This window comes from Calliphora vicina, chromosome 5 (assembly GCF_958450345.1).
Source record: "Calliphora vicina chromosome 5, idCalVici1.1, whole genome shotgun sequence".
Lineage (NCBI taxonomy): Eukaryota > Metazoa > Arthropoda > Insecta > Diptera > Calliphoridae > Calliphora > Calliphora vicina.
The window spans coordinates 68,454,451-68,473,549 of NC_088784.1; the positions used below are offsets into that span (position 1 = coordinate 68,454,451).

Here is a 19,099-nt window from a genome sequence, read left to right on the forward strand (position 1 = left end):
AGATATGTATGTAGATATTTAGTATTTTTAAAAGTAAACAATAATAGGCAAACAATATTAAGAAATATTTGAATATGGAACAAGAAATAAACACTTATACTGACTTCTTTTCTCGGAAATTTAAAACTGATGGTCAACTTATCTTGAACAAGTTTTATCTTGATTATAATAATAGTGACTTGCTGTGACTTGAACTGAAACTGATGTGAATCTTCAGATGAATTACTTTATAGTTGATAATACAAATTGGATTTGTCGTCTTTGAAATTTATAGATGATAAAGACAGGCGTTGTAGAGATTAGATGATATTTATTTGTTGAGATTAGATGGTATTTATTTTTGCATTAATTTCAAATTGCAGGTAATTGTTTCGAAAAATTAATATTTTCTTAATTACACGGAATATTATTCGTTTTATTTCTTCACGTGTAAAATGCAGGATCGCCAAAATTTGTAGAGATTATATTTATATTATTTTAAAATAAAATACAATATTCTGGTTTTATTTCAAAATTACAAAATTTTATTGTTTGTTGTAGAATATTGAAAATTATAATGAAAATTATTGAAAACTAATATGATTAATAAAATTAATTAAGAAAATGAAAACTTAATATTTTTTGATATATAAAAACACAAAGTATTTTTATTCACCTACAGTATCATTGGAGATCATAAGTTTATGGGAGAATTTACATATATGGTCCATCATTTGAAAGATTGCAACTTCGATAAATTGGCTGAATCCGTCTATTCGCCGTATTCAGCCCCAAATGACTATCTCCAAACCTCAAGAAATGGCTCGGCAGAAAGAGATTTGACTCCAACGGTGATATCATCTGACAAACAAATACCTATTTTTATGACCTCGACAAATCTTTATCCCTTTTGGACAAAGTACATAGAGCACAAATGATGAAAAATAAAATGATTTTTTATTCAAAAACATGTGTTTCATCTAAAAAATCACGAACATTTTCATAGTCTAATTCATGAATTTGAATGTATGCACCCTCTTTCTTGTCAAACGGCATCCATATTGCGAAAACCTTTCTCATACCCATTAAAAATTTAAACAATTTTAAAATTTTCACTATTACAGTTCGCAAGATATTAGCTAATAACTATTAATTTTGTAAGTGTGGTTCTAAGTCCACTTAGAATTTCAGGTACACGGAAAGAAACTATGAAAATTTCAATAAAATCGGCATTTATTTTGTATGGAAGGTGCCACGCCCACTAATTTTATAATGCCATTTTTTTAGCATAACGCCCTTTTGTTGATAATCCGCCCATTTCGCTTGTTAATATTTATATGGGCGACGAAGTTGTTCGGGCTAAAATTAAGGACTCTGTTTGCTACTATTTCCACTCCTTCCAAAATTTTTTCTCTAATTATATTTAGTACTCTAACTGCTATCCTATTTGATTTTTAAAATTTTGAAATATCAAAACAAAAAGTAGCTTTAGGCTCTTATAAAGTACAAACAAACACAAATAACATTAATTTTTATATAAATTATGTTTTCTAAGCCCGATAGAACTAACGAAAGGGTTAACAGTCAAGCGATTGCACTCATTTTTTTATATTTATAATCAATATTCTCTGGAATATCATTATGGATAGATTGACACTTTAACAACGCCACCAAATTATCCAAATTTACTTTAAAAATCAGTCAACGATTCGCGCAACTTTTAGGCGACTGTTTTATCGAAGAATTGTGTTCAGAGATGACGCTCATTTTTGACTTTGTTAATAAACAAAATTTGCGCATATGAAGTGAATACACTTTAGACCCTACAGACTCAATTACAACGAGAAAAATGTACCGTTTGAAGCTGTCGAGACGTTGCCCCTTTTTTACGGATTTATAAATATCTCAACAACAATAATAGCGACGCTCGCAAAATTTTACGTGGGTAGCCTTTAGACCAATCCGCATATTTTTACAAAATTTTAGGGATATAGGAGGGGGAAGTCAATTACCCACCATATAAAATAATTATTAACTGTGCTATATCTATAGAACTACAATAGTTATGCACACTAAATTTGCTGCGGGTAACTCTAAAAACAAACTACACGTTCCGCCAAAATCTGAAGGGTATACGAGGGTGGTATTGGGTTCCCCCCATACAAATGAATTATTAATTCTCCTATATCTATAGAACTACATCAGTGAGACACACTAAATTTATGCATGTTATTGATAAAAAAACTACCATATTGTTTTAAGATGATATCATTATATTAACTAGTAATGGTATGTTGAATAATAGAGATCTTTCCCAACTCCTGCCACTAAAAGACTAAAAACTACAGATCTGAACGTGAGTGATAACTGGCTCCCGATATAAAACTTTAAAATTCTCGCGATCGCGCTCACTAACATGATTTTATTATTAAGCTAAATTGCCTGCTATCGGATGACTTCGTATTAACCACAAGAAAAAACTTCGAATTAATCACAAAAAAAAAAACTTTTAAACAAGCATATACAAACAAGCGTGAGTGCATGAGAGTTAAATTGTTAAAATTCCGCGTGCTATTCATTCAGGATTAAAAAAATCAACGGATCGAAAACTAAACTGAAATAAAGAAAAGTAATTGGTAAAAGTTTATTATTGTTTATCTCATTATAATACAAGAATATAGCCACATCCAGGCCTGACTCACACGTGACTCTCGTATTATTAATCAAAACACTTGCAAAAAAAAAACAATGACAATAACAACAACAACAACGACAGCAATAAAACGTTTATCAGAATCGCAAAGTGCTTTTTGATGGTAGATTTAAAGGGTGAAGCTTTTACTAATTTACATATAACTTATGAGGCGCACCGATGCGCAACCTAATTTTTTCTGAAAGAACGCCTAACTGTCCAGGCTTTTAAATTATATTAAATTCTCTGCCCAGCTGAGCCCAGCTAATAACTTTATGTCCATTTGAACTGACAAAATCCATTTTTTTTTTGCACTTCCAATATAAAAACTAATATCAAAGCCATTTCCACAAATAATTCAAATTTAAATTTAACCAAAACATATCAATAAATATCTGAATTTGATGGTTGCATAATTAGATTTGCTAATTTTTTTAAATTACCTTCACAAATAGTATTTATTTGCGCAATTTTTTTTTTATCAATTTTTTAGGTTTTTTTCTCACAATATGTAATTTCAACACGTGACTATAAAAATACCTTTTAATATTTCACATTAATTTTTTGCCTGCTGATGTAGAATTTTGTGCTCTTTAAGCTGGCACTTTCAGTTTTCACGATTCTTGAAATTTGTTTTTTCAATTAATCCGTAAAATTAGTATGTTTGGCCCCTGTGTGCGTTGATGGCATCATCGGACCTTATTTATTTAAAAGTGGAGCAGAAGATCGCGTTACGGTCAGTGGAGATCGTTAACGCACCTGATCAACGATTTTTTGTTTGAAAATATGAATGGCATTGATCCTGGTGAGATGTGGTTTGCATTGGTCTCCAAGGTCGTTAAATTTGATACCTCTTGATTACTTCATGTGGTGCCAAGTGAAGTTACTGGTTTATGCTGATGAACCAGCAACAATTGACACCTTTGTCAACATTATTCGTGACATACTGACAGAAATGCTCGAAAAAGTGGCTCAAAGTTGGACGTCAAGAACAGTATTTGGCTTTCCAAAAATGTAAAATATAAATACATAGTTTTTTAAGAGATCTACAACATGCATACATATGTAAGTTATCTCCTTTAGTTCAAGATATATTTATGTTTATTTATATATATAAGTTTGTCATTCCGTTTGTAATTTCTACATTTTTCATTTCCGACCCTAGATAGTGGAGTCGATTAAGCCAGTCTGTATATCTGTCTGTTGAAATCAACATTCCGAAGACCCCAAATAATTTACATACACGATTCATACATCAATATCTACGAAATTCTTCCGGAATTTAAAAACAAACAAAAATTTTAAAATTTAAAAAACAATTTGAAAAATTTTTTTTTCAAAAAATTAAAATACATCTTTGGAAGAAAAAAAATTAATTTTGTTTACCTAAAAATATTTAAAATTTTTATTTTGAAGTATAATTTGGTGAGGGGTATATAAGATTCGGCACAGCCGAATATAGCTCTCTTACTTGTCTTTAGTTTTGCTCGATCTTTTTTGGGTTTTATATATGTCGGGCCTACGGAGGTTCGACATTTTTTAAATAACATCTATATTTGTGATAAAATTTCGAATACTATAAAAACAACTTGCTAACAGTTATCTTGTCCCTATAAAAAGTTACACGCATCCAAAGTGATGTTTTTAAAAAATGTGAGACCCGATGTGGCGTGTAATTTTGCTAAGTAAGCTTAAAGAGATATATTTACAACTTTTGTATCTTTGGTGATCCCCACTAAAATTTTTCGTAGAATATTTTAATCCTTAAATGTCCTTTTTGAAAGAAATGGGTTAAATTGACCCCTAAACAGAGGAGATAGAGGGTTAAGATCTTCCACAAAAATTATCCCCATAAAATTCCACAATATAACTCTGACAATAAGTATTCTCTCAGACATTAACTTACAACATTTTTTTCATTTACTATAACGCTGCCTTTGATCAATAAATTAAAACTCAAACCAGCTGGATTATAAGTTTATTCTACAAAAATGATCTACTCAACATTTTTTTTTATCATCATTTATTTATTGTATCTTCATTATTTAATGAACTAACAATAAGTGGTTCAAATCTACTCAACATGCCCTTTCAGAATTATAGGGTCGCTAGTCTGTTCCAAAAATGCTGTTGGACAGTGTTATTGTCAAAGCTTTTTAGATTAACAGAACATTGAAATAATTTTCTTTCCTTATTCAAATTGGAAAATAGAATGAATGAATTATTTATTGACACTATGAATGTTTTATTTATATGGCCACCTCTGTATCTAGACATAAAGCCTAACTTATCATTCATTTTGTCATTGTAATTTTTTGCTTAGTCATCCAATAAAAAAGTCATAAATTTCTCCAAGTGTATTAATTAGATTTTCTTTAAATACATATAAACAAATATATAAAAATAGTTTCAAATAAATAACATGCAGATTAAATAATAAAATTATCAACTGATCTACGCTACTGAATCTAAATCTGTTTAAGTTTCATTTTGTATTCATCAGGCACAATATTTATCTCATTTCAAACTCAATACAATGAATAGCAAATAACAAAAAACGTACATACACATTCTTACCAGCAGATAACTGAAAATATGTTCAGTTATTCTTTTTATTTTTTTCAAACAGATTGCAGCAGTCCAGATCTATATTTGAAACGAGACAGTCATGTTTCCCTTAACGGCCACCTATTACGATGCGAGGCAAAAACTCTGGTCCGGACCAGAGAAAAAGGATTTGTATAATGAAAACATGACACTGGGTGAAGCGACATTTCGGGAATTCTCCAAGAATCCTCAAAAGATCATACAAATCAATGATGCAACGAATGAACAAATGACGGCTCAAGAATTTCTAGATCATGTAACGTGTTTGAGTAAAAATTTATTGAAAATGGGGATTAGGACAGGCGATGTTGTGGGCATGTATGCTAACAATGCTACACACACGGCCACGGTAATGGTGGCCGCTTATTTGTGTGGTGCCCCGGTAAATGCTCTGTATCCTGGTTTCGATAAAGGTAAACTAATTTTTTTTGTATTTTTTTAAAGAATTTTAATTAATTAAATGTTTTATTTTTTGTTATTTTCTTTAAAAACTCAGATAATGTGCAATTGATTTACGATGTTACTAAGCCCAAGATTATCTTCTGTGATGTAGAAAATTATGAAATTACTGTTAAAGTTTGCCAGGATTTAAATTTGTCTGCTCCCAAATTTCTAATGAATGGTGAAATTATGGGTGTGCCCAGCATATTGAGTTTGGTGAAATTGGAGGACAGTCTTTTAAATGAACCGTTTGAGTAAGTATTATTTATTTTTTTGGTATTCTCTAGAATGTTTTGAAAATACTTAAAACTTTCGTCGTTCAATTTAAATCTCAAGTATTTAATGCTACTCTTATGTATAAATAAAGATACCAACTATTTCGTTGCTAAGTTATTTTATCTTATATAACTTTTATCTAAATGATTTCATTAAGTTTCTATGGTATTATTTTCTTTTAAATTGAAGTGCATTGTTAAACTACATTCACTTTAACTTTACTAGCCGTTTAACTCTTGACAAGAATGTGAAGTACTTTTTATACCCTTTACCTTCGTGAGAGTATATAAGATTGGCATTCCGTTTGTAATTTCCACAATATAATTTTCCGACCCTATAAAGTATATGGATCCTTATAGATATCAGAGTCGATTTAGCCATGTCTGTCTGTCTGTGAAATCAACTTTCAGAAGCCCCAAAATAACTTACATACACGATTCATACATCAATATCTCCGGAATTCTTCCGGCTCGTTTGCTATTTAAAATCGAGAAAATCGGTCCACAAATGGCTGAGATATAAGGAAAAAACCAGGACAACCTCGATTTTTTACCTATTTCTTACCTATATCTGGATTAATAAGTCATTAATATAGACAATATGGATATCTAATGATAGATATTTCAAAGACCTTTGCAATGACGTATATAAGACCATAAGTAAGTCGTACCTACAATGGGTCAAATCGGAAAAAAATCAGCCCAATTATGAATAAAAAATTCCGCAGGAGTTTGTTCCCCGGGAGTTTTTTCCCATTGAATTTGAATAGGAAAAATGAGAAAAGAGAAAAGAGAAAAAACTCCCGCGGAATTTTTATTCATAATTGGGCTGAATATTTTTTACCCCGAATTTTTTTTCACCAAAAGTTTTTTTACGCCGAATATTAAAAAAAATTGAAAAAACCAAAAAAAAAAAACAAGTAAGAGTGCTATATTCGGCTATGCCGAATCTTATATACCCTTCACCTTTGTTGTGGATGCATTATTATTTTTTATAATTAGTATATATGTATGTATGTACATTGCCTACTTTCAGCGTACAGCATCCTAAATTTATCAAGAACACAAAAAACAACAACAACGCCAAACGAAACAAAACACCAAAAGAAAAAACAAAATACGCAAGGCAATGAAACCAACACACATCCAAACATACGTTTAATTGTATAAAAAAACAACAACAACGCCAAAAGAAACAAAATACGCAAAGCATGCACATTAAAACATACGATTTGTTGATTTTTTGTCAAAAAAACCAACACACAACCAAACAAACGTTTAGTTGTATAAAAAACAACAACAACGCCAAAAGAAACAAAACACAAAAAAAACAAAATACGCAAAGAATGCACATCCAAAAACATACGTTTTGTTGCTTTTTTGTCAAAAAAACCAACACACAACCAAACAAACGTTTAGTTGTATAAAAAACAACAACAACGCCAAAAGAAACAAAAAACAAAAAAAAAACCAAATACACAAAGCTTGCACACCCAAGCATACGTTTTGTTGTTTTTTTGTCAAAGCATGCAATACATTGTGTTTTTTGATGAAATTTTCAGAGGTTGTCTCGGATTTTTGCTCATATCTCCGTTATTTATGGACGGATTTTGCTGATTTTAAATAGCAAAATTCTCGAAAGTATGTCTGACAGAATTGTTGAAGATTTGGATCCCGGAGATATCTGGGGCCTTCAGAAAATTGATTTCAACAGACAGACAGACAGACAGACGGACAGACAGACAGACAGACAGACAGACAGACAGACAGACAGACAGACAGACAGACAGACAGACAGACAGACAGACAGACAGACAGACAGACAGACAGACAGACAGACAGACAGACAGACAGACAGACAGACAGACAGACAGACAGACAGACAGACAGACAGACAGACAGACAGACAGACAGACATGGCTTAATCGACTCCGCTATCTATAAGGATCCAGAATATATATACTTTATAGGGTCGGAAATGAAAAATGTAGAAATTACAAACGGAATGACAAACTTATATAGGGTGAATGCACCAGTAGTCGGCAGTTTAACTTTTTTTCAGTTTTTAAAGTGATACCATTATGAGTGCGAACATGGTATTGGGATGTAAATGGGTTATTGTTGTTTAGTAATTTGTATAGTTTTAGACTCAATTAATTCTTTTCAAGCAGTTTTTATTAAATTTGAGCAATTTACGTTTTTTTGAAAAAACACGATTTGTGCCCGAAGTCGGCACCCTTGATCCTAATGTCGGCAATTTGTGACCCAATTGTCGGCATAGCATTTTTTATTAAGAAAAGAATAAAATCTTAAAAGAATTCAAGTTATTTTTTATTTAAAATATCAGCCATTTAAATAAATACTAATAAAAAACATAAATTAGTGCATTTGAGGTGAAACCACTGTGGGCAAATATCATATCCTATGTTTTTAGACCATCATCCTCAGGATCTGTGTCCAAATCCTCTTCACATGTGGCCCTAACTCGTTTTATCTTCCTTATTTAATTTGTTTTGGTTTATTTTATTTTTCTATTATGGTCACTATAATTATGTATATGTTTGCGGTAACCATTTATGTTTATTTTATGTTTAAGTTACCATTCACATCATTGTAGCAATCATATATACATATGATTGTAGTAAATATTTATGTGTTTGTGGCAACCATGTTTATGATGTAATACTTCAACATATTGTGTTGTTCTAGGATTATGGTTATCATATTCTGAGAGCAATATATTATGATAAATCATTATCATGAAAATGATTGCCATAAATATATATTTATTTACAATCATGTTAATGGTAACGTAAACATATTATGGTTACCGCAATTATATACAATATCCCAGTGACCATAATATTATTAAAAAACTTTGAAAAAATTTTAAATGTACAACTACAACTTGTTGGGATTGGACTTGAACAGTTAAAAGGCTGAAACCAAGTATTTGAATAATTATTTGATAAAGTTGGAGAAGAGTAGTGAACAGGTTTCATTGTTATTTTCTGTAGCTAAAGTTGGCGATACTACCTTATTTTCAATTTTTCCTTGTTAATTATGAACGTGCCTGCCTCTATGGTAAGATTACTCACAATTTCAATAGTTTGATAATTTATTTTTAAGTTATTGTTCTCTTCGATAATGTCATCGGAATCAATTCTACGCTCATATTAGGAGCTAGTCGGTTGACTATTTCAAAAGCTAGATCCAAATCCGTTTCTTTTCTCATTTTCAGGCCGATCACCTACTAATAACTCCAACTGATTTAGTAAAGAGCCTGTTTATTAAGGTACCTTACATGATTATTTTAGAGAGAACAGTTTAAAAACCCCTTTATACCATTTCTTTCCGGGTAGATCATATACAAATGGTGTGGTTTGCTGCTCTTCCTTCACGATTGATTGAACCGTGTTAAGTTAATCCTCATTTTCTTTGGAATTAGATAACACTGTTTGCGGCCCCATTCTCATAGGACCTTCGGAACCGTATAATTTGTCCTATATTTTTGAACGCGGAACTCCATATTGTTCACTGGCACCTAATACAGAAATCGGGCCTTCTCTCGCATAGAAAATATTTTAAGGCTTTTTCAGGATATTGGTGCATGGATTTTTTTTTCTGGAGTGTCCATATTTGGAATTCTAAGATGTTAGAATTAATAATACCTACTGAATCTCTAAATATTACTCTGTTTTACGATATCCAGTCAAATAAAAAGCTGCTGCCGAGTTCAGGATGCATGGTCTCCTATACTCGGCAGTTCTTAAAATGCACAATTAAAACTGTGCCGACTATTGGGTAAACTCATTTCAAACTCATTTTCTTCAAATCTATTGTCAAGAGAGATGAGTAATAAACAAATTTGTAGAATTTGAGCTTAATACAAAAAATTAGCAATTTTCCTGAAGTCGGCATCACTATGCCGACTATTGAAAATCATAGAAATTTTTGTTCCTAATGACGGCATCAATTAAAATAACCAAAAAATATATTTTTTGTGAAAAATTTCACATTGTAGGTAATATTTAAACAAAGTTTTATCTGTTAACACCACTCTGGTAAAAATATTACTTAAATTGATATGGTTACTAACTTGTTTTAGTTGGCCTTGCCACTAAAAAATTTCTTAAAAAACAGGCACTTCCGCACCAGTTGAAAGATGGTCACTTAATGAGGACAAAAATAGATGAAAATACTTAACTCACCCAAATTTAAACATTACATAAAGATAAATGAGTGTATGTTTAATTAAAGTTAAATCTTACTTTTGTATAAAATTATCGTTATTCTTATTTATTAAGCTTTTAAGTCAAAAATGCCGACTACTGGGTCATGCCGACTATAGGAGCGTTTACCCTATACCCTTCTCACGAAGCTGAAGGGTATAAAAACAACAACAACGCCAAACGAAACAAAACACCAAAAGAAAAAACAAAATACGCAAAACTTGCACATCCAAACATACGTTTTGTTGTTTTTTTGTCAAAAAAACCAACACACAACCAAACAAAAGTTTAGTTGTATAAAAAACAACAACAACGCCAAAAGAAACAAAACACAAAAAAAAAAACAAAATACGCAAAACTTGCACATCCAAACATACGTTTTGTTGTTTTTTTGTCAAAAAAACCAACACACAACCAAACAAACGGTTAGTTCTATAAAAAACAACAACAACGCCAAAAGAAACAACACACAAAAAAAAACAAAATACGTAAAGCTTGCACATCTAACCATACGTTTTGTTGTTTTTTTGTCAAAGCATGCAATACATTGTGTTTTTTGATGAAATTTTCAGAGGTTGTCTCGGATTTTTGCTCATATCTCCGTTATTTATGGACGGATTTTGCTGATTTTAAATAGCAAAATTCTCGAAAGTATGTCTGACAGAATTGTTGAAGATTTGGATCCCGGAGATATCTGGGGCCTTCAGAAAATTGATTTCAACAGACAGACAGACAGACAGACGGACAGACAGACAGACAGACAGACAGACAGACGGACATGGCTTAATCGACTCCGCTATCTATAAGGATCCAGAATATATATACTTTATAGGGTCGGAAATGAAAAATGTAGAAATTACAAACGGAATGACAAACTTATATATACCCTTCTCACGAAGGTGAAGGGCATAGTAGAAAAATAGAAGGTAGTTTCATTCTCTCTTTATTTTTTCAAATTCTACGTCTGACATGCTTAAGGATTGTGACGTTTTCATAAAAATAGTAATGCCATATTAATTTTAAATTTTCCCTTTAATTCTTTGGGAATATTTAAATTACATTAATTTGAAAAATATTAAAACACATAAAAATGAGTTTATTTTCCCCAACTGCAAAAAACCAAATATTTTTGCAAACATTCAAACATGATTTTTTTTAAAGTCTCTACATTACCCAACATACGACAACAGCGGCTGGCTATATCTAAAACTCAAAGTAGGGCACCTTCGACATGCAAATTTTTTAAACGCTTGCCATTTTTTGTTTTCCATCAGATTTCAAAGACTTTTTATATTTTCTGCAAATGCTCGGCTAGATCATGAAAATACATTCATGCGTGTGCTGTCTCTTATAATTAAAATATAAAATATTTGCATAGTAATAATATAAATGGAAAAATGCATACGAAGAAGACCTATAAAAATAGTCAACGTGTTCCAATATAAGTAAGCGCACGTTAGAAATTGAATCAATAACTTCCAACACAACATAATACATTTTTATTTAAATACTAAATTATAAATTACACATTTTCTGTAATAAATGTCTCGATAATCAGAATCATTTTTAGGAATGTGGCAACGCTTTTTACAATTCTCACAAAATAAGGAAACTTCAAAAAACCTTATTTTAAAAAACAAAATTTGATTGAAACTACCTTCTATATTTTTATCATGGTGAAGGGTATAAAAATTCCAAAAAATGAAAAAAAACTACATTAGAAAAAAAAAATTTTTTGTTTAAATATTAAAAAAATTTTATTTTGAAGTATAATTTGGTGAAGGGTATATAAGATTCGGCACAGACGAATATAACTCTCTTAGTTGTTTAATTTAAAGTTTACCCAGCAATTCTGGGTGATTACAAAAAATGTATTGTACTACTGATTACATAATTTAGCTACGTGACAAGTTGTCTTAACATGTGTTTGTCCTGACTCTTCATAGGTTACAAATAGACTGTCTGATAACTGATAACTCATACTGGATATCTAGAGTCAGTTACCTTACTTGATATCAACTGGTTACTTGATTTTCTACATAACTAGATAGTTTAATATGTGTGTGCCTAGGTAGAAGCTAATTTAACCCCAATAGTCAGCCTAAAAGACATCTCCTAGAACTCAAGCCAACCAGATACCATCTACAAAGAGACATTCTAATAGTCTGTTGCTCGTAGTTGATTCAGTATCAGGGAATTCACTTATAAGTTACAAAGAGGCAGTCCAATAACCGGTTTATTGTAAACAATTCATCCTCCGACTACTACTCAACACTAGGGCTATAACTTTTTTACATTTTTTGAAAATATCAAAATGGCCCTAGCATAGTCGAATAGACCATTGAAAGTTATTTAAAAAAGTTGTCTATTTTTTTTTTATCTAAAAAACGAAAATAGTTTTTTTTTTATAAATAAGTATCGGGAAAATATCCGCTTTTTATACCCTTCACCTTCGTAAGAAGGGTATATATAAGATTATCATTCCGTTTGTAATTTCCACAATATAATTTTCCGACCCTATAAAGTATATATATTCTTATAGATAGCAGAGTCGATTAAGCCATGTCCGTCTGTCTGTCTGTCTTTTGAAATCAATTTTCTGAAGACCCCCAGATATCTTCGGGATCCAAATCTTCAATAATTCTGTCAGACATGCTTTCGAGAATTTTCCTATTTAAAATCAGCAAAATCTGTCCACAAATGACTGAGATATGAGGAAAAAATCAGGACAACCTCGATTTTTGACCTATTTTTGATATCTCTGGATTACTAGTCATTAATATAGACAATATGGAAAAAAATTTAAAAAAAAACAAAAAATGTTTTTAAAATTTAAAGAAAAAATTTCAAAATTTAAAGAAAAAATTTCAAAATTGAAAAAAACAACTTTGTAAAAAAAATAAATTTTGTTTACCTAAAAATATTTAAAATTTGTATTTCGAAGTATAATTTGGTGAAGGGTATATAAGATTCGGCACAGCCGAATATAACTCTCTTACTTGTTTACTATAAAAAAAATTAAAAAAGTAATACAAATTTGAGAAAATTATGACTTTAAAAATTCGATTTTGTGGTTGAGGTTTTTATTCCAAAATGATCCACAAAAAAATGTTATAGTAAATAACACAACATTTGCCATCGCGTGGTGCTAGGGCCAAAATTTGGTTATAGTCCTACTGGACACACAGTGGGGCAGAATTAAAATTTGTTGGAAATAAATCTGGCATTTCTGCTCGTCCAAAAAGCATATGAGTTTAGTTATTAAAATGGGTCCTACAAATGCTCCTGGGGCTCAAATAGGGTACCTTCGACAGGTAACATTTTTAAACATGTGCATTTTTTTGTTTCCTATCTGATTTCAAAGACATTTACATTTTTGGAAAGCGCTAGCTCTTATAATTTCCGAGTAATAGGCATTTGAAAATTGAAATTAAAAAATTTTGCCATAGCTTAGACCGCTTTTTTAAAACTATAGGGCGTACTTTTGGACCGATTAGTTAGGCAACTAAATTACAAATAACATACAAAAGATTGATCCAAAAATAAACGATTTTCAATTTAAAAATTCAAAAAATGGAAGATTTTTTGCTGTCTTTTGGGTGAAATGGTTTATTATAGAAAAAACTTTCTTGAACATATAACAATTTATTTATTTTTTTGCAAGTTATTTTTACGTAGAATTTTTTGGTATAAAAATCATATTTTTTCGAATATGTCGGCCCTACGCTTTTCGGAATTTGACCTATTTTTTATAAAAATTCCAAATCTGGGAAAGCAGCTTTGAAAATCTAGATGTATTTCCTATTTATCCCCAAAGTATTTTCCCAGCCCTGAGGAAAATGTGGACCCTATGGGAAAAATTGTAAAAAATATAATTTTTGGGATTTTCGCTCTAATTTTTAGGATTTGCGAGATTCCCTTTTAACCTTTTGACTAGTTTTTTACACTTTGTTATTTAGAATGACATATTTAAAAAAAAACCTTGAAAAATTCATTGAATTTTGTTAATAAATAAAGATTTTATTGAGTTTTTAAAACCAAAATTAACCCTTCACCAAATTATACTTCAAAATACAAATTTTAAATGTTTTAAGGTAAACAAATTTTTCTTCTTTTTCCAAACTTGTTTTCTCATTTTATAAAATGAAACGTTTGGAAGCGTAAGCAATTTGTATGGAGAATACTGTGAAAAGGGTTTAAAACTTCAATATTTTCCATAGAATTTTATTATAACGTTTGTCGTTTCGTTTTAAAAAATTAGAACCTTGATTTTTTTGAAAAAAAATTTTTTCCAATTAGTTTTTTTTATTTTTTTTTTTAAATTTTTAAATTTTTTTTTTAAACTAAATTTTTTTTTATTTTTTCAATATTTTTTATTATTCAGCGAAAAAAAACCTTTTGGGTAAAAAAAAAATTCGGTTTAAAAAATATTTTTTCCGATTTTGACCCATTGTATGTCCAACTTACGATGGTCTTATACGTCATTGCAAAGTTCTTTGAAATATCTATCATTAGATATCCATATTGTCTATATTAATGACTTAGTAATCCAGATATAGGTCAAAAAGTAGGTCAAAAATCGAGGTTGTCCTGGTTTTTTCCTTATATCTCGGATATTGATGTATGAATCGTGTATATAAGTTATTTGGGGGCATCGGAAAGTTGATTTCAACAAACAGACGACAGACAGGCAGACGGACATGGCTTAATGGGATCGATTAAGCGCTATCTATAAGGATCCAGAATATATATACTTTATAGGGTCGTAAATGAAAAATGTAGAAATTACAAACGGAATGACAAACTTATATATACCCTTCTCACGAAGTTGAAGAGTATAATAAAGATTTTATGAGTTTCTAAAACTAAAATTTGTTTTTGTTTCGACAAATTAATTATTGGTCTTACAAAAAAAAAAAAATCAAGTCAATATCTCAATTAGATTGAAAAATATGTCACTTTAAAACTCCTCCATTCAAAAATATTGCACTTTTTCATATTGCACTGGATCAGTTTAATATCATAAACTTGGCTACGCCCACGTTAAATTTTATACCGATCGGACCAGCGGTTTAGAAATGACAGATTTATTTCCAAACTAAATTTTGATTCTGTGCAGTATGGGTATCGAAAATGCAATGCCCGGTGATCATCGCCACCATATTGCTGAGTCGTATTCGTTGTAAACCACGTAGATACGACGCGTCGCGACGTGTGTTTACAGTCCAACGCAGGCCATATCATCCTTTTAATAGCACAGGTGGATTCATTAGCCCACCTCGTTTGGGCAAGTTCATAATATGCATTATTAATAATAATAACTCTGTGGTAACAAGCAATAACCGCCTAATTAAAAAAACATGTTTTTGAGAAAAATTAATTTATAATTATAAAAGCGTTTGTGAAAAAAATAAAAGTGTGCATTAGAAAAAGTAGAATGCAGAATCAAAGATTCTTACCCCCACAATGCTAAAATGAAAAATTATAACAAAAGCTTTATTTATTAGAGAAATATTTAATAAAACCAAATATCATCGCTTAATGCAACTCAGAAATATTAAATTGAAAGTGCTAATGTCTGATTAGGCGTTTGTTGAAAATAAGTGTTTTGATTGTTGCATGGCATATGTTGAGTTAAGTTGTTATTACATATTTAAAAATTGCATATTTGAAATTAAGCCAATTTGCAATAATCGCTTATCTTTAGTTTGGCTCTTATAACAGCACTCTTATTTATGAAAATTTATTTCGTGAAAAATATACAATAACAACTAAAGTCATTATAAGCTATTTAAATAAAATAAAATATAATTGAATGTTTTCTTAAGTATATTTTGGCGCTTATTGTAAATGCAATAGTCTTCCTTAGGACTTCAGCCAATATGTTTCTAATTAATAACTTTTTAAATAAGAAAGGTAGGGATTTCACGTATACATACAGTTCTATGAACAGAATAATGTAGCATATATAACTCAAATCTTTCTTCGTCGACTTAGGTGGTTATTGCTTATGACCACAGAACTATTATTCCAATAATTTTATAATAGGGACGAAACGAAAAATGTCGACCAAATAATAGTTAAGGAACAATATAGAGTAAAAATAGATATTTGACATTTAAACGGTTAGAGGATTAGTGTAACAATAGATATTTACTCTCCCAATAAGATATTTTAAAATATAAAATTAAATTACTAACTTAATATTTTCGCATTGAACAGATTTCCTTGCCTCAACTTAAAAGGCGATGATACGGCCATCATATTGTGCTCATCTGGTACCACCGGTACCCCCAAAGGTGTACTCTGTTCTCATCGAGCACTGCTTAATCAACAAATTTAGTAAGTACAACATTTGTTATAAAATAATCATCATTAATTAATTTGATTCCTTACAATCCAGTCTTAATTTGAAATCCGATTCAGTGGTGTGCACTTTTAGTACCATGTATTGGGCATCTGGACTTTGGAATTTGAATGACGCATTGAAAAACTGCTGCTTGCGCATTGTTACCAGCAAACCGTTTACACCCGATTACATTTTGCAGCTGGTTGAACGTCATAAGATCACTCACATGATAACAAATGGGGGTCATATGGCCGAATTAATAATGACTGAGGATGTGGCGAAAATGCAAAAGGGCCTGGCCAGTATTGATGCACTTGTAGTGGGTGGCGCCAAGGTACCGCTAATTGTTCAAGAACAAATGATTAGTGCTTTGCAAATAAATGATAAACGTCCGGGATTTGGTGTGGCCTATGGCATGTCTGAACTTTCGGGCATGCTGTCATTTAATGGTGGTTATGTTTGTGAGCGTAAGGTGGGTTCAGAGGGAAAATTGACTGCCAACAAGAAAGTACGCATCATCAGTAAGAAAGGTAAATTTTTGGGTCCCAATGAACATGGTGAAATAATTATCTCAACGCCCTATACCTGGTTTGGTTATTATCGCAATGTCGAGGCCTACAAGAAGGCTTACATTGACAATTGGCTGCATACGGGCGATATAGGATTCTTCGACGATGAGGGTTTCTTGCATGTTTGTGCTCGTGACAATGATGTTTTCAAAGCGAGAAATTTCCAAATCTATCCACAGCTTATTGAAGATGTTGTTATACAAGTAGCCGGTGTATTTGAGGCTTGTGTCTTTGGTATACCCGATTTATTGAATACACATTTAATTACCTGTGCGGTGGTGAGAAAACAGGACGACATTGGAAACAAATTAACAGAGGATCAAATTATTTCACATGTTCAGTCCAAAATGGCCAGTATGTATCATTTATCGGGCGGAGTTTATTTTGTGGATGCCATACCAAAAACTGGTTCGGGCAAAGTACAAAGAGGCAAAGTTTTAGATGTAGTGCAGCCAATGAGGAAGAAATAAATATTTAATTGTAGTTATACTTATTTTTAGATTAATAAAAAATTATATACATAAATAGTTTAGCAAAATTAAAAATAATTGAAATTTTTATTTAAAAGAAATTCATTCATTATTATACCCTTCACCTTCGTGAGAAGGGTATATATAAGTTTGTCATTCCGTTTGTAATTTCTACATTTTTCATCTCCGACCCTATAAAGTATATACATATATTCTGGATCCTTATAGATATCGGAGTCGATTAAGCCATGTCCGTCTGTCTGTCTATCCGTCTGTCTGTTGAAATCAATTTTCCGAAGACCCCAGATATCTTCGGGATCCAAATCTTCAATAATTCTGTCAGACATGCTTTCGAAAAGTTTCCTATTTAAAATCAGCATAATCGGTCCACAAATGGATGAGATATGAGGAACAAAACCAGGACAACCTCGACTTTTTACCTATATCTGAATTACTAAGTCATTAATATAGACAATATGGATATCTAATGATAGATATGTTAAAGACCTTTGCAACCATGTATATAAGACCAGAGTAAATTGGACCTACAATGGGTAAAAATCGAGAAAAAAAAATTGGGGAAAAACAATTTTTTTGTTAACCTAAAACTATTTAAAATTTGTATTTTGAAGTATAATTTGGTGAAGGGTATAAAAGATTCTCGTTTATATGTAATATCATTCTTGTTATCCTGAACATCATTACATGGAATTTATTAAATTATCAATTGATACGTTGCCGACCTAGTTTCCTATTTGAAGGGTAAAATATTTGTCAAAGTTTGCAATAACTTTATAAGGAACATGTAATTTTTGTACGATATGAAAGTTCAACATAATCAAGAAGAGATATTGATTCTATTCTCGAAAATGCATCAGCTAAGTACAACGTTCTCGCTGCCTTTGACATGTTTAAAATTTGTAGTAAATTGGACAATGAAGTTTAATTGTCGAAGTTGGCGTGGACTTCCTTGCTCAGGAATTTCGAGAAACGACAAAAGAAGAGGTTTGTGTTATGTACTGAAAATTCACAAACTTCAACATAATCCCGAAAATATTTAATGGCAGCATAAATTGCCAACAATTGGCCAACACAGCGCCGATAGCAAAATCAGATGCCTCAACTTTTATTAGTTATTCGGCGTCACTTATGTGGAATTAGAAAGGCCTGATTTCTCAAAGGCTCCATCAGTTTGGGAAGAGCATGGAACTTGGCGTTTATCATTTTCAACTGAGTTTTCCATAAGATTATTTAGTGGTGCTTGCTCTATGGCAAAGAGACCGTCAAAACACGTCTTAAATCTTTGGTTAACTCTGGCTTAGGAAAGTTTCAAATGGTTTAAATTTAGCTATGAGTGGAAATCCAAGAAAATCTATTTCGTTTTTACCAAAACTCGAAATCGATCAAAAATTAGTTTTAGGTGCTTCAGATGTTCGGTTTTTGATTTAGAAAAAACAAGGATATCATCAATGTAAACAAAGACAA

At 31.1% G+C, this 19,099-nt stretch overlaps 1 protein-coding gene across 1 annotated transcript; it reads left to right on the forward strand.

Annotated features, from left to right (window-relative positions):
* Positions 1-5,292: 5,292 nt before the first annotated feature.
* LOC135961568 (uncharacterized) lies at positions 5,293-17,669 on the forward strand. The gene is made up of 4 exons (XM_065513075.1): positions 5,293-5,691; positions 5,775-5,973; positions 16,449-16,568; positions 16,630-17,669. The coding sequence occupies exons 1-4, from the start codon at positions 5,340-5,342 to the stop codon at positions 17,612-17,614; spliced, it is 1,656 nt and encodes a 551-aa protein (XP_065369147.1). The 5' UTR covers positions 5,293-5,339; the 3' UTR covers positions 17,615-17,669.
* The last annotated feature ends 1,430 nt before the right edge of the window (positions 17,670-19,099 follow it).